The sequence below is a fragment of the Mobula hypostoma genome, chromosome 15, assembly GCF_963921235.1.
Source record: "Mobula hypostoma chromosome 15, sMobHyp1.1, whole genome shotgun sequence".
Classification (NCBI taxonomy): domain Eukaryota; kingdom Metazoa; phylum Chordata; class Chondrichthyes; order Myliobatiformes; family Myliobatidae; genus Mobula; species Mobula hypostoma.
Genome location: NC_086111.1, coordinates 18376684 through 18401643, shown reverse-complemented (window position 1 = coordinate 18401643; position 24960 = coordinate 18376684). Strand labels below are relative to the sequence as shown.

The window sequence follows — 24960 nt, the reverse complement described above, 5'->3', positions numbered from 1 at the left end:
CTAAGGTCATTAGACACTTCTCAAATATTAACCGGTACGTTCCTGGGATCATTCTTATGAACCTCACATTCAAGTTCAAGTTCATTATCATCTGACTATACATATGTACAACCAAATGAAACAGTATTCCTTCGGACCATGGTGCATCCACAAAACATATTTCAAACACAGCACATTAGCCAAAATGTTACCATAAATAAGCTAATAAAAAATCTCCTCTGGACTCTCTCCAATCCCAGTATATCCTTTCTTAGATATGGGGTCCAAAACTGCTCACAATAGTCCCAAGTGCAGTCTGACCAATGCCTTATAAAACCTCAGCATTATATCCTTTTATATTCTGATCCTCTCGAACTGAATGCTAACATTACATTTGCCTTCCTCATCACTGACTCAGATTGCAAGTTGACGTTCAGGTAATCCTGCACGAGGACACACAAGACCCTCTGCAACTCTTATTTATGACTTTTCTCCCCATTTAAGTAAATAGTCTAACCACAAACAAGAAAATCTTCAGATGCTGAAAATCTAAGCAACACACACAAAATGCTGGAGGAACTCAGCAGCCAGGCAACATCTATGTTGAGACCCTTCACCAGGACTGGAGAGAAAAGATAAGATGTCAGAGTAAGAAGGTGAAGACCCTGATAAAGGGTCTAGCCCTGAAATGTCGAATGTTTTCTCTTTCCCATACTTTTGCCTGTCCTGCTGAGTTCCACCAGCGCTTTGTGTGCGTGTTGTTTAGAAAACAGTCTAAACCTTTATTCCTTCTAGCAATGTGTATGTCCTCCACTTTCCTCCACTATATTCCATCTGTCTATTCTTTGTCCATACTTTTAATCTATTTAAGTACTTCAGACTCTCTGCTTCCACAACACTACCTGCTGCCACCTATCATTGTTTTGTCTGCAAACTTGACTACAAAGCCATTAATTCTATAATCAAAATCATTGATATATAATGTGAAAAGAAGCGGACCCAACACCAACCTATGTAGAACACTGCTAGTTACCACCAGTCAACTAGAAAGGGCCCCTTTTTTCCCATACCTCCTGCTAGTCAGCCAATCTTTTATCCATGCCAGCATTTTTCCTGTAATACCATGGACCCTAATTTTGTTAAGCATCCTCATGTGTGGGCCCTTGTCAAAGGCTTTATGAAAATCCAAGTACACACTCTTCTGTCTGTTACTTCCTCAAAGAATTTCAACAGATTTGCCAGGCAAGATTTCCCCATAAGGAAACTATGCTGACTTCAAACTATTTTATCATGTGTCTCCAAGTATCCTGAAAATTCATCCTTAATAATAGACTAAAATATCTTACCAACCAGTGAAATCAGGCTAACTGGCCTATGATTTCCCATCTTTTTCCTCCCTCCCTTTCTGAAGAGTGTAGTGACATTTGCAATTTTCCAGTCCTCTGCAGCCTCTCCAGATCTAATGATTCTTGAAAGATTACTACTAATGCCTCCACAATCTCCTTAGTAATAGCAACTACACTCACTTATGCTCTGGCACTTTCTAATTTCAGGCATACTGCTGGTGTCTTCCACAGCGAAGACTTGACGCAGAATACTTAATAAATTTGTTCGTTATTTCTTTGTCCCCATTGCTATCTCTCAGAGTAATTTTCCAGCAGTCCAATATCCACTCTGTCGTCTCTTTTACTCTTAATGTATCTGAAAAAACTTCTGTATCCTTTGTTATGTTATTGGCTAGCTCACCTTCATATTTAATGTTTTCTTTCTTTTTGGCTTTTTTAGTTGCCTTATTTTGGTTTTTAAAAGCTTCTCAGTCCTCTAACTTACCAATAATTTTTGCCCTATTGCCTTCCTTTTGCTTTGATGCCATCTTTGTCAAACAAGACATGATTCATTCTCCCTTCAGAATATTTGTTTGCTGGGTAGTGTCTATCTTGCACCTTCCGAATTGCACCTAGAAACTCCAATCATTGTTCCGCTGTTGTCCCTGCTAGTATCCACTTCCAATCAACTTTGGCCTGTTCATGCCTCTGTAATTCTGTAATACAGATACATCTAATTTTAGCTTCTCCCTCTCAAACTGTGGAATAATTCTATCATATTATGATCACTGCCTCCTAACGGTTCCTTTACCTTAAGCTCCCTCATCAAATCGGGTTCATTGCACCCAATCCAGAATTGCCTTTTCCCTAGTGGGCTCATCCACAAGCTGCTCTAAAAAGCCATCTTGTAGGCATTCTACAAATTCCTTCTCTTGGGATCCAGCACCAACTGAATTTTCCCAATCTACCTACATATTGAAATACTGTACCCCATAACTATCGTAACATGGACCTTTTTACTTGCCTTTTCTATCACCGATTGTAACTTGTACCCCGCATCCTGTCTACTGTTCAGATACTTGTATACAACTCCCATCACAGTATTTTACCCTTGCAGTTTCTTAACTCTACTCATAAGGATTCTACATCTTCCAACTCTATGTCACCTCTTTCTAAGGATTTGATTTCATTTTTTACCAACAGAGCCAACCCAACCCACTCCCCTTTGCCTACCTGCCTGTCCTCTCAATACAATGTGTATCCTTGGATGTTTGGCTCACAACTATGATCTCCTTTCAGCAGCAGCTCAGTGATTCCTACAATGTCATACCTGTCAATTTCTAACTGTGCTATAAAATCATCTCCCATATACTGTGTGCATTCAAATATTGTTCCTTCAGTCCTGCATTCATCACCTATTTCAATTTTGTCCCCAGGTTACCGGAAGTTAAATTCTTATCCCTTTCTAAACTTATTGTCTTTTTTATTTACTCTGGAGACTTTCATCACCTCTCCCTCATACTCCTTCCCTTTTACTTTATCCTCACTTTTCCAATCTATTGAACCTACTACTTAGTTTAAAGACACACTTCAACTCATCCCACTGATGCAGTTTTGCCCTATTATCTGCCTATCTTTCCTCACAGTCTCAGTACACACCATATCTACTTGCATACCATCTTCCTCTGCCCTATCATTGTGTTCCCTCCCCACAGTAAAATTAGTTTATACCCTCTCCAACAGCTCTAGCAAACCTGCCCACAAGGATATTGGTCCCCCTCGAGTTCAGGTGTAACTTGTTCTTTTGATACAAATCATACCTTCCCCAGAAGAGATCCCAATGATCCAGAAACTTGAAACCCTGCCCCTTGCACCAATTCGTCAGCCACACATTCATCTGCCAAAGCATCCTACTATGGCCCACAGCAGTGTGTAGTACAGGCACCAATCCAAAGATCACTACACTTTCAGGTCCTGCCTTTCAGCTTTCTCGAGTAGAAAGCTTATATTCTTATATTTTCTCTACAGAACCTCATCCTTTTTCCCCGCAAAATGTAGCACAACTTGTGGATGTTCACCCTCCCTTTTTAGAATCCTGTGGATTCAATCCAAGATATCTCTGAACCTGGCATTTGGGAGGCAACATCCCATCCAGATGTCCCTCTCACAGAATCTCCTGTCTGTACCTCTGACTATGGAATCAGCTATCACTACTGCCCTCCTTTTATTGCTTTCCCTCTGAACCACAGTGACAGAGACACGGTTGCTGCGGCTTCCCTCCAATGGGTCTTTTCCTCTCCCTCCCCCTGCCCCTGTAACAATATTCTCCAAATCAGTATACTTCTTATTGAAGGGAATGGCCACAGGGGTACTCTGTGCTGATATATCCTTCTATATAAAGGTGAAAGATCCAGTGGTAGGATTTCAAATGCAAAAAAAGAGATATAGTGATCAAATTTTAATTATGAGATTTTTGTGGTTGGATTTTATCACCCACTTTTCATTTATGCCACCTGCTTTCTGATGCTGATGTTCAGAGGGAATTAAGTGTGCTTGTACAAAATCACTAGAAACAACAGAATCCTAATTATATGAAGAATATGGAAGTTTTAGAGAGGGCGCAAAAGGTGGAATGGCGCCACAGCAACAACCTAGCACTCAATGTCAGTAAGACGAAAGAGCTGATTATGGACTTCAGAAAGGGTAAGATGAGGGAACACATACCAATCCTCATAGAGGGTTCAGAAGTGGAGAGAGTGAGCAGCTTCAAGTTCCTGGGTGTCAAGATCTCTGAGGATCTAACCTGGTCCCAACATATCGATGTAGTCATAAAGAACGCAAGACAGCAGCTATATTTTATTAGGAGTTTGAAGAGATTTGGCATGTCAGCAAATACATTCAAAAACTTCTATAGTTCTTCAGTGGAGAGCATTCTGACAGGCTGCATCACTGTCTGGTATGGAGGGGCTACTGCACAGGACCAAAAGAAGCTGCAGAAGGTTGTAAATCTAGTCAGTTCCAACTTGGGTACCAGCCTACAAAGTACCCAGGACATCTTCAAGGAGCAGTGTCTCAGAAAGGCAGCGTCCATTATTAAGGACGTCCAGCACCCAGGGCATGCCTTTTTCTCACTGTTACCATCAAGTAGGAGATGCAGAAGCCTGAAGGCACACACTCAGCAATTCAGGGACAGCTTCTTCCCCTCTGCCATCCGATTCCTAAATGGACATTGAATCTTTGGACACTACCTCACTTTCTTTAATATAGAGTATTTCTGTTTTTGCACATTAAAAAATATATTCAATATACATAATTGATTTTTCAAAACACAAACACGAGAAGATCTGCAGATGCTGGAAATTCAAGCAACACACACAAATTGGTGGTGGAACACAGCAGGCCAGGCAGCATCTATAGGAAGTACAGTCGACGTTTCGAGTTGAGACTCTTAGTCAGGACTAACGGAAAAAAGAGTTAGTAAGAGATTTGGGAGGGGGAGGGGGAGACCCGAAATGATAGGAGAAGACAGGAGGGGGAGGGATGAAGCCAACAGCTGGGAAGTTGATTGGCAAAAGGGATACAAGGCTGGAGAAGAGGGAGTTTCATAGGATGGAAGGCCTTGGAAGAAAGAAAGGTGGAGGGAAGCACCAGAGGAAGATGGAGAACAAGCAAGGAGTTACTGTGAGAGGGAAAGAGAGAAAAAAGAAATAATAAATAAATAAATTAGGGGTGGGGCAAGAAGGGGAGGAGGGGCATTAATGTAAGTTAGAGAAATCAGGTGACCCAGACGGAATATAAGGTGTTGTTCCTCCAACCTGAGTGTGGCTTCATCTTGGTAGTAGAGGAGGCCATGCATAGACATATCAGAATGGGAATGGGATGTGGAATTAAAATGTGTGGCCACTGGGAGATTCTGATTTCTCTGGCGGACAGAGCGTAGGTGTTCAGCGAAACGGTCTCCCAGTCTGCGTCGGGTCTCACCAATATATAGAAGGCCACACTGGGAGCACCGGACACAATATATCACCCCAGCTGACTCACAGGTGAAGTGTTGCCTCATCTGGAAGGACTGTCTGGGGCCCTGAATGGTGGTAAGGGAGGAAGTGTAAGGACATGTGTAGCACTTGTTCCGCTTACAAGGATAAGTGCCGGGAGGGAGATTAGTGGGGAGGGATGGGGGGGGATGAATGGACAAGGGTGTCGCGTCGGGAGCAATTCCTGAAGAAAGCAGAAAGTCGGGGGGGGGGGAGGGAAAGATGTGCTTGGTGGTGGGATCCTGTTGGAGATGGTGGAAGTTACAGAGAATTAAATGTTGGACACGGAGTTTGGTGGGGTGGTAGGTGGGACGGACCACTGGGGAAGACGGTTGGAGGAGCACATCCTCCTTGAGGAGCTGTCTGTGTTGCCCACATGTCCAAGACACATTTTGCAAGGTCAAATAGAGTGGCTGCTGTAAAGTACAAGGAGCTCACCAGCAGAGTCCCAGAGCAACTTCCACCAAACAAACAGGATGGCATCAAGCTGTAGGAGTCAGGTACTTCAGGCACCAACCGGGACTTCCTTGAGTGGTGGAAGTAGGATAGTATTGGCGCAGCATGCGAGCCAGAATGCCGGAGTTGCCGCTGTGGAAACTGCCAGCCGGGCAGCAAAGGAGTGACCCTTGCTGAGGAGAGGGAACTTGAAGTTGTAAGAAGAGGCCTCACCTATGTCACAGGTGACCATCACAGCAAGGAACCACATTGGCACGCCAGATATCCTTGGTTAGAAGATCCAGCTTCCTTGCCAAACAATAAAAGAACAGTCGAGGCTACATTTCTCAGGACGGAAAAGCAGCTAGCCAAAGAACCCAAGTGGAAAGCCGCCTACACTGCTCAAGTTCATGACATGGTCGATCGAAGTGCTGCAATGAAATTGTCCAAAGACATGGTCATCAACTGGAACAGGCCAGTCTGGTACGTGAGTCATCTTATTGCTCCGAACCCGCACTCTGTCACGACCCCAGTGAGACTCGTGTGGAACAGCAGCCAAAAGTTCAGAGGCGTGAGCTTGAATGACCTGCCAATGAAAGGTCCAGATGTCCTCAACCAGATTCGCACCGTCCTACTCAGATTCAGGAGTGGAGTATACACTGCTCTGGGTGACATAAAAAAGATGTACAATTCGGTTTGGTTGGAAGACCGAGAAGTGCACCTGCATAGATTCCTCTGGCGAGACTCCGAGGACGAGGAGCTGAGGGATATGCAATCACACAAGTGAACATCGGAGATAAACCAGCAGGGTGCTTTGCGCAGCTAGCAATGCGTGAAACTGCTAACCTCCCTCCTTTCACCCACCTCAAAGAGGAGCGGTAAGTGCTCCAACATGACAGCTACGTTGATGACATTCTCACATCCCACAACAACCTTGACCAGCTGAAATCCATCACAGCAAATGTGGAGCAGATCCTGAAGGCCAGAGATTTCGAGCTCAAGCCTTGGGTCTTTTCTGGGCAAAGTGGGAGGAAAGAGTACAATGACAAGCCAGAGAAGTCCAAGGCAGAAACCATGGTCTTGCCAAACCAAATGTTCGATGATGACAACAAGGCACTTGGCCTGGGCTATGTAGTAAAAGAGGACAAGCTCCATGTCATGATTGCAATCAATTTCTTGAAGAGAAAGAAAAAAATGAGACTCGGCCAAGGCTTTCGACAAGAGCAAATCAGAGACCAGACGCCAAACACCCTGACACGAAGAGAACTGCTCAGCCAAGTATCGGGGATGTATGACCCAGTTGACCTGGTAACTCCTGCTAAGCAGAAGGGAGCTATTCTGGTACGAAGGGCATTCCAAGAGGCAAAGGGTGAAAGGTGTCCAGTCAAAGACACATGGGACATAGCACTCTCAGATGGCCTCAGGGAGGATGCAATTAAGCTCTTTGAGGAGAACGTTCAACTTTGGCAAGGTAAAGTTCACCAGGGCACTGACTCCCCCATGCTTCACTGAGGAACCCTGGGCAATCACGTTCTCTGATGGAAGCGAGCACGCCGATGGAGCAGTGATGTATCTAAGGTGGACATCGGACCAGGGCTCAATCGTCAGGCTGGTGGAATCTAAAGCCAAATTAACTCCCTTAGATCACAAAGGTGATGCTGTCAAAGCAGAGATGTGTGGAGCAGTGTTTGCCTCACGCCTGAGAAAGTACTTTGAGCTGCATAGCCGAATCCAAGTTGGGAGGTGGTACCATTTCGTTGATAGCCAAACAATCCTTGGTGCAGTACAGCAACAAAGCTATGGCTATCAAACATTCTTTGCAAATAGGATCGGAGAGATTCAAAACAGCACAGGGATCCAGGACTGGCGGTGGATTCCTGGTCCGCAAAATATTGCTGATGTAATCACCAGAGGAGCCAGCCCTCAAGACCTGGATGAAGACTCAGAGTGGCAAAATGAGCCAAAGTTTTTGAATTTGCCAGTAAATGAATGGCCGATGAAATCAGCCAAAGGAATAGCAGCCACTGCCAGGGAAAGCATCAAGAAGTTGCAAAAGAAGGCATTTGTTGCTGCTTTGACAAGGGCCAAGGCAAAGAAACAAGAGCCAGCACAAAAACAGTACCAGGTCAAAACAGAACAATGGAGACCGCCTGCAGCGTCAGCCATCCGAAGCCTTGTGGACATCAAGCGGTTCAGTGTTCTACTCAACTAGTCAAAACAGTTGCAGGGATCTGCAAAAAAAGTTCATTGGACAAAATCAAGCCCTGGACAGTCCAAAGTGGAAGGCAGTTTCTTTGGCAGGAGTCATCTCAGTAAGGGAATGAAAAGATGCTCTAAGACACATTTTTCTAGCAGCACAAGAGGGCACAACCTTCCCAAGCACCACTACAGACAGGCTGGTAGACTACAAAAACCAAGACTCTGGGCTGTTGGTTTACGGTGGCCGAGTGCTAATCTTCAAAGAAGATCAAGTTGGTGTCCCCATCTTGCCCTATGATGCCTGGGTATCCACACTCTTAAGTCGAGAGGCCCACAATGAAAGTCATGACGGAGTGGCCGGAACCTTGCTCAAGATGAGAAGAAAGGCATAAGGGGAAGGAAAATTGCCCAAAAAGTTGTCGATGGCTGCATGCTCTGCAGGAAGGCAAAAGCAAGGAAATGTCAACATGTAATGGGTGACTTGCAGCCAGAAAGAACTGAACCTGCTACACCATTCCAGTTCACAACGGTGGACCTCTTCGGACCCTACCAAATAAAAGATGACATCAAGAAAAGAGTAACACTGAAAGTCTGGGGAGTGGTCTTTTGCTGCATGGCCAGCAGAGCCATCCACAAAGAGTTGGTAAACACCCTATCAACCGAAGGATTCCTGATGGCCTATCAAAGGTTCACAGCAATCAGGGGACATCCAAGAAAGATCTGGTCAGATCCAGGCACCAATTTCATTGGAGCAAAACCAGTCTTGGAGGAGCTGTACAGATTCTTGGATGGCCTGAACGAAGCAGCCCTGCAGGAGACCGCGGCTAAAAATGGAACAGAGTGGATATGGAAAATCCATCCGCCTGATTCTCCACACAGGAATGGTGCTGCAGAAGGCGCTGTACGCATTGTAAAGAGAGCACTCCAGAGTCTTGGGAAGGAGTCTGGGCTCAGTTACAGTGAGTTCCAGACAATTCTTCACATAGCAGCCAACCTTGCCAATGCACATATAAATAATAAATAAATAACGGATGGGGTACGAAGGGGAGGTGGGCATTAAAAGTGAATGTTCATGCCATCAGATTGGAAGCTACCCAGACAGAATGTAAGGTGTGGGTGGAGGAACAACACTTTATATTCCGTTTGGGTAGCCTCCAACCTGATGGCATGAACATTGACTTCTCTAACTTACGTTAATGCCCCACCTCCCCTTCGTACCCCATCCGTTATTTATTTATTATTATATATATATATATATGTGTGTGTCTGTGTATTTTTTTTCTCTCTCTCTCCCTTTTCTCCCTCTGTCCCTCTCACTATACCTCTTGCCCATCCTCTGGGCTTCCCCCCCCCCACAACCTTGTCTTTCTCCCTGGGCCTCCTGTCTCATGATCCTCTCATATCCCTTTTGCCAATCACCTGTCCAGCTCTTGGCTCCATCCCTCCCCTTCCTGTCTTCTCCTATCATTTCGGATCTCCCCCTCCCCCTCCCACTTTCAAATCTCTTACTAGCTCTTCCTTCAGTTAGTCCTGACGAAGGGTCTCGGCCCGAAACGTCGACTGTACCTCTTCCTATAGTTCTTTTGTTTTGCTGACATTGAGTGAAAGGTGGTTGTCATGACACCATGTTACTAGGTTCTCTATCTCCTTCTTGGACTCCAAATCATCTTTATTTGAGATATGGCCCACTACTGTGGTATCATCTACAAACTTGTGAATAGAACGGACTCTGGCCATGCAGTCGTGAGCGTGCAGGGAGAAGAGCAGGGCTGAGGATGCAACCTGTGGAACACTAGTGTTTAAAATACTGGTGGGAGAGGTGTTGCTGCCTATCCTTCCTGATTGTGGTCTATTGGTCAGAACATCAAGGATCCAGTTGCAGAGGGAGGCGTTGACTCTCAGTTCTCAATGTTTGGTGATGAGTAGTAAACTATTGAACGTGGAGCTGTAGTCAGTAAACAATATTTGAATGTAGGTGTCTTTACTACCCAGACGCTCCAGAGGTGAGTGTAAGGCCAGGAAGATGGTGCCTGCCATAGACCTGTTTCAGTGGAAGATGAATTGCAGTGAGCCGGGTTTGTCTAGAAGGCTGGAATTAATGTGTTCCATGACAGCCACTTGAAGCACTTCATGATGGTAGATGTCAGAGTTATTGGGCAGTAGTTACTCTTTATCGAGATGAGAATGGTCTTCTTAAAGCAGGTAGGAACCTCAGATTAAAACAGGAAAAGATTAAAAAATGTCTGAAAATACCCCTACAAGCTGATCCACGCAGGATCTAAGGAAACAGCCAGTCCCCATCCTGGCCTGATGCTTTCTGCTGGTTCACTCTCTAGAAGAATGATCTTATGACTGCAGTGATGATGGTGGGTTGGAGGCTGTCAGGGTGGATGGTGACATACCAATCCCTTTCTGTTTAAAATGAGCATAGATTGCATTAAGTTCATCAGGAAGGGATGTTCTGTTGTTGGTGATGCTAATTTTGTTTTGTAGCATGCAAATCCTGCCACAACTGATAGCTGGTCTGAGACTCTGTTTTGGAATGGTATTGTTTCTTGATATTCTTGATAGCTTTATGGAGGTTGTATCTTGCTTGTTTGTACAGATCATAATCACCTGATTTGAATGCTGCATTCCTAGACTTCAGTAGTGAAGAATCTCCCAATTTATCCGTGGTTTCCAGTCTGGGAACACTTGGATTGTTCCCTTTGGTACACAGTCTCAACACACTTGCTGATAAAGTTGATGATGGTGCTAACATTTTCTTCTAGGCTGGCAGCTGAGTATTTGAACATGGACTAGTCCACTGACTCAAAGCAGTCGTGTAGAAGCTCATGTTTCCTCAGACAAGCACTGTATTAATTTCGGAACTAAATTCTCCTGTTTCAGCTTTTGTTTGTATGCAGGGTGAAGGAGCACAGCCTGGTGGTCTGATTTACCAAAATATGCATGTTCTTGGCTTGGTATGCATCTTTATTGGTTTGGGTCGCTGGTGGGATAGGAGACATTGTGGTAATAGCAGCAGTGGGGGGTTAGCAGCAAGTGGTTATGAAAGAAACCTACAATGATGCTCAATTTTGTTTTTACTGGGGGAATGGGGAAGATCAGTTTTCCAAGTCATTTCTGCCTTGTCAAGCAGGAGCCATATTTCAGAAACATGTTACTTTTGGGACATCTGCTCTAGGTAATTACAGATAAAAGAGTGGGAAGTGTTTATGGCTCACCACCTTCCAAGACAGAACATAAAACAATTTAGTGCACAATGTTGTGCCAACCTTTTGACTTAGTCCAAGATCACTCTAACTCTTCCCAACTGGTGCCTATCTGAGTCTCTTAAATGTCCCTAATGTATCTGTTTCAACTACTACACCTGGCAGGGCATTCCACACACCCACCATTCTGTATTAAAAAAATCCTCCTCTGACATTCCCATCCTTGCCTCCAATCACCTTTAAATTAAGCCCTCTCATATTAGCCTTTTCTGCCCTGGGGAAAAAGTCACCAACTGTCCTCTTTACCCATGCCTCTTTAATCCTATGCACCTCTATTAATTCCCCTTTCATTCTCCTTTATTCAAAGAGAAAATCCCTAGCTTGTTCAACCTTTCTTTATAAAACATGCTCTCTTGTAGGCTCTACAAAGCTATTCGCTGTCCCACCTCGGATTCCCAGACTACATATCCATTTTGCTACTCCCTGCAATCAGACCACTGGTTAAATGAGTCAAACCAGTTCCCAGGGAGATCAGGACCTGGCCAAAAGGTGCCACCTCAGCACCGCAGGACTGCTTCGAAAGTATGAACTGGAGCATATTCAGGGAGGTGACTACCTACGATTATCATATCAACGTTGATAAGTATGCAGGATAGATGACTGGCTACATAGAAGACATTACCATGATTGAATACGACACTGCCAGGGAAAAGCAGAAACCATGGCTGATGGCAGAGATTAGCACAGTGCTTAGAGATCAGGATGCTGCCTTCAGCTTGTTTGACAGAATGACTAAGGTCAGCAAGAGCCATCAGGAAGGCAAAGCATGAGTACACACAGAAAATCCACAGATGCTTTTGTAACAGCAAGGACATTTTGCGCATGAGGCAAGGTATACAAACCATAACCGATTACAAGTCCAACCTGCATGTCAACGACAGCAATGCTTCCCTTTCTGATCAGCTGAATGCTTTCTATGCATGATATGACCGTTGAAGGAAAGTCCCTCTTCCCATGAGGAACAACTACCCTGTCTGGCCAAAGCTGAAGTGAGGAGGACCTCAGCCAGGGTAAGTCCATACAAAGTTGCAGAGCTGGACAACATACCTGGTCAGGAGCTGAGGGCTTGTTTCATTTGGTTGTATATATGTGTATCAGATGAAAATAAACTTGAACTTGACCTTGAACTCTAATCCAGGAAGAATCCTGGCAAATCTTCTCTGTACCCTCTCTAAAGTTTCTACATCCTTCCTATAATGAAGTGACCAGAACTGAACACAATACTCCAAGTGTGGTCTAACCAGATTTTTATAGAGCTACAACGTTACCTTGCAGCCCTTGAACTCAATCCCCCAACTAATGATGCCCACACTCCATACACCGCCTTAACCACGCAGCAGCTTTGAGGGATCAATGGAGATGGAACCCAAGATTCCTCTGTTCCTCCACACTGCTAAAAATCCTGTCATTAACCCTGTACTCTGCAATCAAATTCAATCTTTCAAAGTATATCACTCCATACTTCTCCATATAGAACTCTATTTGCCACTTCTCAGCCCAGCTGTGCATGCTCTCAATGTCCTGTTGTAACCTACGGCAACTTTCTATAGTATCCATAACACCACCAACCTTTGTGAGATCTGAAAATTTACTAACCAGCTCTTCCACTTCCTCACCCAAGTCATTTATAAAAATCATGAAGAGCAGGGGTTCCAGAACAGATCCATGCAGAACACCACTGGTCACCAGCCTCAAGGCAGAATACACTCAATCTACCACTACCTTCTATGTAGCAAGCCAATTCTGAATCAATACAGCCAAGTTTCCCTGGATCTCATACCTCCTAATTTTCTGACTGAGCCTACCAATGAAATCAGTTTCATTGACCACATTTAGAAATGTCCCTATTTGTCTTTTATTACCTTGTCTGTTAAATCCTCAATAAAGTACCAAGGGAGATTTCCTCATATTAAATGTATGGTGTTGCTATTGTAAATTATGGTTATCCTTTCCAAAATCCATCTACACCCCATTGATTACTCCATCTTCCTCAAAGAATTCAATCAGGCTTGTGAGGTACAGATGGGAACACTGCGATCAAGTTTGACTTTCCAAAGTATAACACTTGATACTTTTCTGATTGAACTCCATCTGCCACTTTTCAGCCCAGCTGTTCACTCCAGTGAATCAGCAGCTGTTCTGAGGCAAAATTAAATAAAAACAGAAAATGCTGGAAATACTCAACAGATCAAGCAACATCTTTGGGGGTAGAAACATTGTAAACATTTCAGATCAATGACAAAGCCAAGTTTCCCTGGAACACATGCCTTTCAGATCAATTACCTTTCATCAAAAGGAGGAAAAGTAAGAAATCAAATGTATTTTAAGTTGTAAAGGAAAGATGGAGAGAACAGAAGGAAACTCTGTGATAGGGTGTAGATCAAAAGAGACTGAATGTTACACATAGTGATGTTACTGTATCTGCTGATAGGCTGATTAATTGTAGCTGTTCTGTCTGGAGGAGACAAATAGAAGATGAATAAGACCAGAAGAAAAACAAAATAGGGCTGAAACTTTGAGATATAAAACACCACTGTCAGCAGGTCAGGCAGCATACGTGGAGAAAATTTTTTGTGGACTTCATGAATGGGAAGTTGAGGGACCAGCTCTCATCAAGGGATGAACAGTGGAAAGGGTGAGCAGTTTTAAGTTCCTGGCTATCAACATCTCTGAAGATCTATCCTGGGCCCAACATATTGATAGAATTACAAAGAAGGCATGACAGTGACTATTTCATCAGGGGTTTGAGGAGATTGGGTATGTCATTGTGGAGAGCATTCTAACTGGTTGCATCAATGGAAGGGTCACTGTACAGGATCAGAAAAAGCTGTAGAAACTTGCAAACTCAGCCAGCTCCATCATGGGCACCAGCCTCCCCAGCATAAAGGACATCTTCGAAAGGGAATGCCTCAAAAATTCAGCATTCATCACTAAGGACCCCGATCTCTCAGGACATGCTCATCAGAGAGAAGATACAGGAGTCCAAAACACGCACTCCATGTTTTAGGAACAACTTCTTCCCGCCATGACATTAGATTTCTGAATGGACCATGAATCCATAAACCTTACTAATTTTACTTCTCTCTTTTCGCAATACTTATTTAATTTTATATATATATATATATATATATATATATATATATATATACACGTGTGTGTGTGTGTGTGTGTATTATTGTAATTTATAGTTTTTTAAATTATTCGATTAGATTAGATTATGAGGACACGCAGTCCTCTTTCATTGTCATTTAGTAATGCATGCATTAAGAAATGATACAATGTTTTTCCAGAATAATATCACGAAAACACATGACAAACCGACTTAAAAACTGACAAAAACCATATAATTATAACATATAGTTACAACAGTGCAAAGCAATACCATAATTTGATAAGAACAGACCATGACACGGTAAAAGTCTCAAAGTCTCTCGAAAGTCTCATCATCTCACGCAGACGGTAAATCTCCAGTGCCGCCAACTTGCCGATGCGGCATACTAGAAGCATCCGACCGCAGTCTGACTCTGAGTTCATCCGAAAACTCCGAGCCTCCAACCAGCTCTCCAGCACCGAGCACCATTTCTGCCGAGCGCTTCGACCCCAGCCCCGGCAACAGGCAATAGGCAAAGCCGAGGATTTGGGGCCTTCGTCTCCGGAGATTCTCAATCGCGCAGCGGCAGCGAAGCAGGCATTTCAGAAGTTACTCCAGGTGTTCCTCCGTGCTTCTCACGGCTGTCTCCATCAAATCCGGATTGTGTATGGCTCCCTAGTTACACATACGATATTTATTCAGAACAGCCGCGTGTGCTGCGTCTCGTCGCCATCTTCTCCTCCCTCCTTTGATGTATTGCAATGCAACAAATTTTATGATTTTTGTCAGTGATATTAAACCTGATGCTGACTCTGAAAAACTGAGCTGCTAATGGATTGGTTGGATTAAATTATTGATGCATTTAATCTATTTCTGAAAAGTTGTTTTGCATTTTGTATATGTGTAAATATTCTACACCATGTCATTCATTCTGAAGGGTAGTCCTCTTTGTTTGTAGGTGGGCTGCAATTGCTGCACCCCACATGATCACTACTCGGGTGGAGGTAATAAAAGCTCAACATATTGAGGAGGAAGAACATTTCCGAAAAATACAAATATCAGACCAAAGTGCTTTGCAGGAGAAGCTTGAAGGACTGCAGGTACGTCTTTCATTTTCTGTAAGGATCCATCAAAGCTGAATGTTGGAACACTCAGACTGGTCTTATATAAGTTGAGCTCCATGGAAAAATTTGATCATTTTATGTCTTTTGCTGCTTTGATTAGAACTCTCATCCACCCAAGGAAATATATTTTGTCAAGTAATTACATCAGTTAGATGACCTACCATCAGAGCTAGGGAAAGTTAAAACTGAAATCAAACATATTTTAATTTGTAGAGAAAGAGAGAGGGCGTAGAGATCAAAGGGAACGTTTGTGTTAGGCTAGTGACTAAGAAAGAGTAAATGACACAAGTATCTGGTGGTTTTGGCTAAGAGAGGGTAGTGAAGACTTATTAAATAAAGTTGATATTTCTAGAGAGATATAATGAAAGGAAAAGATAAATGAAAAAAAGCAGTTGAACTGTGCAATATAAAACACAGCAGCTATTAGAAATCTAAAATAAAAGAGAATGCAACTCTGTAACTTAAACAAAAACAACAGGAATTCTGCAGATGCTGGAAATTCAAGCAACACACATCAAAGTTGCTGGTGAACGCAGCAGGCCAAGCAGCATCTATAGGAAGAGGCGCAGTCGATGTTTCAGGCCGAGACCCTTCGTCAGTCCTGACGAAGGGTCTCGGCCTGAAACGTCGACTGCGCCTCTTTCTATAGATGCTGCTTGGCCTGCTGCGTTCACCAGCAACTTTGATGTGTGTTGTCTGTAACTTAAAACATGTTTAATTTCTAACTTTTCTTTGTTTTGATAAAAGATCCCATGTCTTGTGTATTTGAGGGAATGTTTTGTGATTTTCCTTCAAATATTCTTCGTAAAACCTCCTTATAAAAGATTTGATGAGTCTTTTTTTCAGATGGTAGAGTTACCAAGGGTTTTGAGAACTTTTTAGAATTTTTAAATCTTCTTTCCATTTTAGAATGAGCATATAAAATTCTGGTATCCTCCTCATTTTTATCTGTTCAAAGAAAATTGCTATAATTACAATCGCAACAACATACATTTAATATTAGGAAATTTCCCTAGGTACTTCACTGAAGATTTAACTGACAATGCCAAACAATGGATATTTCTAAATGTGGTCAATGAAGCAGATTTTAAGTTGTATTAAGTTAAGCTTGGAAATTTCAGGATTTAGACCTTGATTTCCTGTGATGCAGTGAAAGGATTTTGGCATATTTAAGATAACAGGGTTTATGAAATGTTGATGATAAAGTTTGGAGGAAAAGATTTAAGAGTCCAAAATGATCCTCAGCCGAACTTCTTCAACACAAAGTTTATGTATTTCCCTCTTTAATATCACCTGTCTACCTGTCTATCCAAATCCCCTGCTTGATTATTTCGTGCTCTCATCTGGTCTCCTTAAGGTTGTCATACTGGGGATGTTAGGCGGGATAAGCTCCCACTACCTATTAAATGCTCCTAAAATCATGCATTGCAAATAGCCTCTGTCTACCAGATCTAGCTCCAGGCCCTCACATGTGCCTAAGCAACTAAGCCCGGCTGAATTGTTTCTACTGGCAGGAGAAGGGGCAAAACTGGGTTACTAGTGCCTTAAAACCAATCGCTTTGGGCAGATGCAACTCATCAGCCGTGGCTGGCAGCTCATCCAGGAGTTATACTCACTCATGGGGAAGGCTTTAGGAGTAAACCCCGAAGAAAAGTCTGGACGGCCTAAGATTCCAACTATGTTAAGTTCGATGCTGACTGGCAATTCTTGCTACATTGCTGGTGTCAAACTGTATCAGTCTCTGCCGTTCCTTTGGATTCATCAGCTGTGTGGAGAGAGGGAGTCTATTGCATGGGCAACAGCTTACTCTCCATGTCATAAGACTTAGGAGCAGAGTTAGGCCATTTGGCCCATCTAGTCTGCTCCACCATTCAGTCATGGCTGATCCTTTTTTCTTCCCTCTTCAGCCCCACTCCCCGGCCTTCTCCCTGTGACCTTTGATGCTATGTCCAATCAAGAACCTATTAAGTTCTGGCTTAAATACACCCAAAGACCTGGCCTCCACAGCTGCATGTGGTAATAAATTCCACAGATTCACCACACTCTGGCTAAAGAAATTTCTCCGCATCTCTGTTTTAAATGGACGTCACTCTATTCTGAGGCTGTGCCCTCTTGTCCTAGACTCCTCCACCATAGGAAACATCCTTTCCATATCACATATCAGTATCACATCCCTGCTCTTGTAATCTGGACCTCTTGAAATGAATGCTTTCTGAGCACCTTCTCCCTTGTAATAGTAACTGCATTCAGTTCTCTTCCCTCACACCCTTAAACATCTGGCACACTGCTGGTGCCTTCCACAATGAAGGCTGATGCAAAAATCTCATTTAGTTCATCTGCCATCTCCTTGTCCCCCATTATTATTTCTTCAGCGTCATTTTCTCGCAGTCCTATATCCACTCTCATCTTTATTTTTTACATAACTTGAAAAAGCTTTTACTATTCACTTTGATATTGTACTAGCTTACTTTCAAATTTCCATTTTTTCCCTCCTAATTGCTCTTTTAATTGCTCTCTGTAGGTTTTTAAAAGCTTCCCAATTCTCTGTCTTCCCACTAAATTTTGCTTTCTTGTATGCACTCTCTTTTGCGTGCACATTAGCTTTGACTTCCCTTATCAGCCTGAGTATTGCTTTGTTTTTGGAATACATCTATCCTGTACTTTAACAACAGGAATTCTGCAGATGCTGGAAATTCAAGCAACACACAAGAAAGGTTAGTCCTGACGAAGGGTCTCGGCCTGAAACGTCGACTGCACCTCTTCCTAGAGATGCTGCCTGGCCTGCTGCGTTCACCAGCAACTTTTATGTGTGTATCCTGTACTTTCCTCATTTTTCTCAGAAACACACACCATTGCTGCTCTGCTGTCATCCCTGCGAGCATCTCCTTCCAATTTGCTTTGGCCAGCTCCTCTCTTATACCACTGTAGTTTCTTTTGCTCCACCTGAAATACTGCTATGTCAGACTTCACTTTCTCCCTATCAAATTTCAAGTTGAACTCTATCATGTTGTGATCACGGCCTCATAAGGGTTCTTTTACCTTAAGCTCCCTAAGCACCTCTGGTTCATTACATAACACCCAATCCAGGATAGCTGATCCCCTAGTAGCTCAACAACAAACTGCTCCAAAAAGCCATCTCGTAGGCATTCTACAAACTCACATCGTACTACCCTGGCTTGTTGACTGGCTTGCATATCACATAGACAGCTCAGACGCAATATCCACGGCCAACCCTGACCAACAGAGGGCCTCATCTGCTGTCCAACATTGAACCCATTATAAATCTATGATTATCCAACCCTCTGTGGCATGTTTCCTCACACTTTCAGGCATCACCATTTCACCTGTTAGTTTGAATTGGCTCCCGTCTACTATGTCTAAAGTTTTAATCCTCAAGTTTCTCTATAAAATTCTGAATTTTTCTAACTTTTAATGCAAATTAGACTTGTAACTAAGCAATATGAGCATCAAATTTCATAGATATTCCGACACACAAACATTAATGGCATTTGTACCACTGGCACAGAGTTTCCATGGGTAGCTAACTCCTACCTGTAACTTCTATATTACAGATTGTTGTAGCTGGATTTTCTGCTTATACTGACATGAGCCGTGCACATGAAACCGCCAATGAAGTCAGACGGATCCACAAACAGTTAATGGAATCACAGAACCAAGCACAGCTCTACAACAGTCGAGAACGCCTCTTCGAGATGCCAGTGACCAATGTTAGTACATTCAACTAAATACAGGGGCAGGAATAATGAGTATAAACCTAACGGTAATCTATTCTGTGCCTTCAGTTATTCACTGTATATACTCATACAGATACCACAGGAGTGATCTTTGCTGATGACAGTTTAGCGATAAACATAGTGCAGGGAGTAGAGTAAATTTACAAGAAATGCTAGGGAAAATCTTTAATGGTAGTGCCAATATCTGTTGGGAATTACCCACATATCCATGTGGAAGTTCCAAAATGGTGCTTTGATGTCTTAGTACAATGATGCAACTTCCACCATGCTGTTTTTGCTGCTGGTTGTCCTTTTGTTTCAACTAAGAACTCTCTGTATACGTCCATGCTGAGAGACTTCTCTGCTGTGACAACTCTGGCATTGGCGTGAGAGGACTTTTTCAGCAATAGGGAGTAATTTGCACGGGCTTCCTGGGGGAGAGATAGAGTAGCAGGGCTGAGGTGGACAGGATATTGGGGACATTGCTGTAAATTTTCAGTCTGACATATCAGGACCCTTTCTCTTGGTAAGTTCAGGAAATAATTTTTGAATCTGTGACTGATAAGATTTTAGGAGACAGATTATTAAGTAACATGGAGCCAAGGCAACTAGATAGATTTGAAATATATTGATCTTAGTGAATGTCAAAACAAATCTGAGGAAAGTGTGGTTATTCATGTCCCATATTTCTCTGCTGTCCACCTCCACAGACATAGTACAGACCCAGATCTTCCCAAGTAGCAACTTGTGCAAGTCTTACTCATATGCTAGTATTAATGAATGAGCCTGGGTGGTCAGTGTCAGCAGGAAGGTTGAACAATCTTAATATTTAATTGAGTATAGTCAGTCCTCCTGCTGAAATTGACCATCCACGTTCATTCATAAATAATGGTCCATGAATGCAGATAAATATCTTGTTCGTTGTGGAGGAAATATATAACGGGCATTGGCTTCTAGAGTCATGTGTTAACCATTGTTACTATATCAGTATGACAGGCTTTACAAAATGTCCAAGGAATTCCAACCGTATAGGGATCTATGGACAACTACATCTGACTGGTTACGTTGGTATGACAGTTGGATGAGTGATCCATTGAATACCATTGACGCAGAACAAGTAGAACGGAATGTAATTGATGCCTACAAGACAGTGCATCGGTGCACCAAGTACTTCAAGGACATTCCAGGTAAATAGTTGTTTTGGTTTTCATCCCAAGAAGCCTATTCTAATCATTTCAAAGGTGTTTAATCTTTTTTCTAAGAAATAAATTATTATTCAATGTTAGTATTTCTGTTGTTGCAATCATAGAATTATACAATTGTTATGTACCCCGTAACTGGGTTGCCAAACCAGCAGAAATGGACCACTTAGTTGGAGTCTGGATTACTGGAACTAAGAAAGTTTTATTAAAGACATAAGTGACACAGTACTCTAATCGTAAGGATATAAATGCAACAGGTTAGCAATGATAAAACACACGTGTACACAGAACTAGGGTAATAGGAATCAAACAAGCTGTATCGCAGTCTAGGGGTAAAATAATTAGTCTCAAGTGACGCAGAGTTCAGTTCAGCTTAGTACAATTCGCAGTAATCGCTGTTGTGCCGTTGGAGAGAGAGAGAGAGAGAGGGAGATATGCAAATTCTGATTCAAACAGACCTTTGTTCTTCGCAGTTAGCTTTTGGGCCAACCCTTTTATGTCTTCTGTGGTCACCAACTGTGACCCCTCCGTTCCAGATACGACCATTCTTCCGCGGTGAACCCGGCACCCAGGCAAGGGCGGACACACACGCCAGGTTCCCGCCAATTGTACCTTTTCACACTGTGCGTCTATGGTCAGTTCCCACGACCAGGCCTCCAAACTCGCACCAACTTGTGGGGGCACACCGCTTTTCCAGGGTCTCGTTATCTCGTGATCTCGTGGTGTCTGTCGTGCCTTAGCAAACCTGTTCTTTTTATCCCCCTGCTGGGGTATCGCCTGTCCATCAAACTTCAAACAGTTCAGGTTCAAAGCAACCGGTCTGTCAATACTCTTAATTGTGTTTCTTTTCCATTATCTCTCTCCTCTCTTATTAACATTTTGAAAGCTTCTCCATTGTCTCCCTTATCTCTCTCATCAGTATCAATCTACTGATAACTTGGTTTTTCGTCACACAATCAAGGAAAGAACCATTTAGCTCAACTCATCCATGCCAACCACAGTGCCTTCCTAAGCTAGTTCTATTTGTCTGTATTTGGTTGATATCTCTCTAAACTTTACCTGTCCATGAACTTGACCAAATGTCTATAAAATAGTAATTATAACTACCTCTATTGTTTTCACTGGCAATTCCCTCATACCATCCACTGTGAGAAAAATCATGCCCCTCAGCTTCCCTTTAAATATTTCTTGTCTCTCTGTTCTCTGATTTTGGACTCACCAATGCTGTCTAATTTTGGAATCCCCCTACCTTGGTAAAAAGGTTGTGGCCTCTCACCTTATCAATGCTTCTTACGATTTTATAAACCATTTGGACTTCTTCACTACAAGGAAAATGGTCTCTGCCTATCCAGCCTTTCCTCATAACGCAAGTACTCCATTTCTGGCAACATCCTTGTGAATCCTTTTTGTAATCTCTCTAGGTTAATTGGAATTAACCAAAATTGCACAAATAATACTCTAGGTGCAGTCTCACCACATCAATGTGCTGAGCAGTTATGCAATAATGTGCATTCTGCTGCAAAGTTTAGCAAGGGCAAGGTTTCAGAACAGAGGGTGAGAAGTTGCAGGCTAAGAATCAAGGCTGGAATTGAGTTGGTGTGCAGTTATATCCTTAGGTGTAGGAGTTAAAAGATTATGGCCAAATTGGGGGCATACAATTGCCATTTTCTTTCGTAAAGCTATGTTATACGTTGTTTCAAATGCGCAAGGAATGGGACAGCCACAAATGATGAGTGTCTGTGCATCTGTACATTTGTTACCAGATAATGTCACTTGCTTCAGCATCATGGATCAGAAAGATTCACCTCTCATCTGCTAGTTACATAATACTATGAAAAAACTATGTTGTATTATGTGTGAAATGTTGTAATTTGTATATATAAATTTTAACAAGTTTAAAACTAGCTCTTGGTTTTAGAAATTCTAATAATAGTCTGAAGAGAAATGTATTTAGTCAAAACATTGGGCTCGTTATCATATTTGGATGAGAAAAGTATCTTTAGTGGTTTTATAAAGAAAGCAAACCAATGCATGAAACAAAAATGAACAGACAGGTGCAGTGAATGGTTGAGGTGGGAGAATGGAAACACCGACAATATCAGGATAAATAATCTATTTCTAACTCCCGTGTCGTCTTCTATGTAATGTTCATTAGTGAATGTAAATGACTGACTGAATGTGCATCAGTATTAATGAACATCTTGTGTATAAAAATACATGAGAATATTGGATATTTTGAAGATTAATTTCCATAATACCAAAGAGGTTAAATGGAAACTCATTTTGTTTTTATTCTAAGCATACTATAACTCGGATATTGTGGACCAAAGGTAGTGAAAGATTTGTTCCTTTTTGGCAAATTTCTGAAATTTGCTAATTATTCCTTTTTATTTACGGATTACAGGACTTTCAGAGGTTGCAGTAAAAATCCGATCAATGATTGAGGAATTTAAGCCGTATATCCCCCTGATTCAAGCACTGCGAACTCCAGGCATGCGAAACAGACACTGGGAACTGCTATCAGAGCAGATCCAAACTCCCATCAAGCCAAAAGCTAATCTGACATTTGCACGATGTTTAGACATGAATCTTCAAGACCACATAGAGGCCATTGCCAAGGTAGCAGAAGTTGCTGGAAAAGAATATGCCATTGAACAGGTACGTTTTCAAAACTTGGATTTAAACTGTAAAACTGCTGTAAAATACTTGTGCTTAGTGAAGCTTGGAAGAATGATACAAATGATGTTCTCGAGGGACTAGTCCTGTGCCTGTGTTTATCCATTGCCTTGCATAATGACTGGAGGAAGTTCTTCATACCATTTCAACCTGAACTGACATTTGTCTCGAGCCCTGAGCACCCAGTGGATCATAGGCCATTGATGATCTCCTATTTCCATAATCCAAAGTCGACAGTATGCTTGGAGCTCATTAATGTTTCTGTAATCCATTGTATCCACTGTACAGGGGATTGGTCTATGCATCTTCAACAGAGCCCCTGTTGGCTGGCGTTACCCATAAGACATAGCAGAATTAGACCATTTAGCCCATCGAGTCTTCTCTGCCATTCCATCATGGCTGCTTCCGGAATCCACTCAACCTTGTACACCTGTCTTCTCGCCATATCTTTTGATGCCCTGACCGATCAGGAAATGATCAATTTCTGCCTTAAATATATGCACGGACTTGGCCTCCGCCACAGTCAGTGGCAGAACATTCCACAAATTTACTACTCTCTGGCTAAAAAAATGCCTCCTTACCTCTGTTCTGAAAGGTCAACCCTCAATTTTGAGGTCATGCTCTCTAGCTCTGGATACCCTCACCACAGGGAACATCCTCTCCACATCCAGCCTATCTAGTCCTTTCCACTTTCAGTAGGTTTCAATGAGATCCCCATGCATTCTTCTAAATTCCAATGAGTACAGGCCCAAAGCTGCCAAACACACCTCATACGTTAACCCCTTCATTTCTGGAATCATCCTCGTGAATTTTCTCTGGATTCTCTCGAATGACAACACATCCTTTCTGAGATATGGAGCCCAAAACTGTTGACAATACTGTAAGTGCGATCTGACTAGTGTCTTATAAAGGCTCAGCATTATCTCCTTGCTTTTGTATTCTATTCCCCTTGAACTAAATGTCAACATTGCATTTGCCTCCTTCACCACAAACTCAACCTGTAAATGAACCTCCTGGGAGTCTTGCACGAGAACTCCTAAGTCTCTCTGCACCCTGATGTTTGAACCTTCTCCTCATTTAGATAATAGTCCGCACTATTGTTCCTTTTACCAAAATGCATTATCATACATTTCTCAACTCTGTATTCCACCTGCCAGTGTTTGCCCAGTCTTCACATTTGTCTTAAGTCCTGCTGCAATCGCATTGCTTCCTCAGCACCACTTACCACTCAAACTATCCTCGTATCATCCGCAAACGTTGTCACAAAGCCATCAATTCCATTATCTAAATCATAGACAAACAATGTGAAAAGCAGCGGTCCCAATACTGACCCCTGAGGAACACCATTAGTCACTGGCAGCCAACCAGAAAAGGCCCCTTTCATTCCCACTCGCTGCCTCCTGCCTATCAGTCATTTGTCTATCCTTGCCAGTATCTTTCCTGTAATGCCATAAGATTTTATCTTGTTAAGCAGACCCATGTATGGCATCTTATCAAACACCTTCTGAAAATCCAAGTAAATAACATCCACTGCCTCTCCTTTGTCCACCTGCTTGTTACTTCCTCAAAGAATTCTAACAGATTTATCAGGCAATATTTCCCTTTACAGAAACCATGTTGTCTTTGACTTATTTTATCATTAGTCTCCAAGTACCTCAAAACCTCATCCTTAATAATAGACTGCAACATTTTTCCAACCACCGAGTTTAGGCTAACTGGCCTATAAATTACTTTCTTTTGCCTTCCTCGCTTCTTAAAGAGTGGAGTGACATTTGCAATCTTCCAGACCTCCAGGATCATACCAGAATCAAATAATTCTTGAAAGATCATGACCAATGCATCCATTATCTCTTCAGCAACATCTCTCAGGAATCTGGGATGTAGTCCAT

At 42.6% G+C, this 24960-nt stretch overlaps 1 protein-coding gene across 1 annotated transcript in view; it reads left to right on the top strand.

Moving 5' to 3' along the window:
• The window catches only part of dnah1 (dynein, axonemal, heavy chain 1), a 393587-nt gene that overhangs the window by 94585 nt on the left and 274042 nt on the right, over positions 1-24960 (top strand). The window contains exons 17-20 of the mRNA XM_063068377.1: positions 15294-15435; positions 19032-19187; positions 20182-20380; positions 22800-23053. Coding sequence (XP_062924447.1) covers positions 15294-15435; positions 19032-19187; positions 20182-20380; positions 22800-23053 — 751 coding nt within the window. The remainder of the gene's footprint in view (positions 1-15293; positions 15436-19031; positions 19188-20181; positions 20381-22799; positions 23054-24960) is intronic.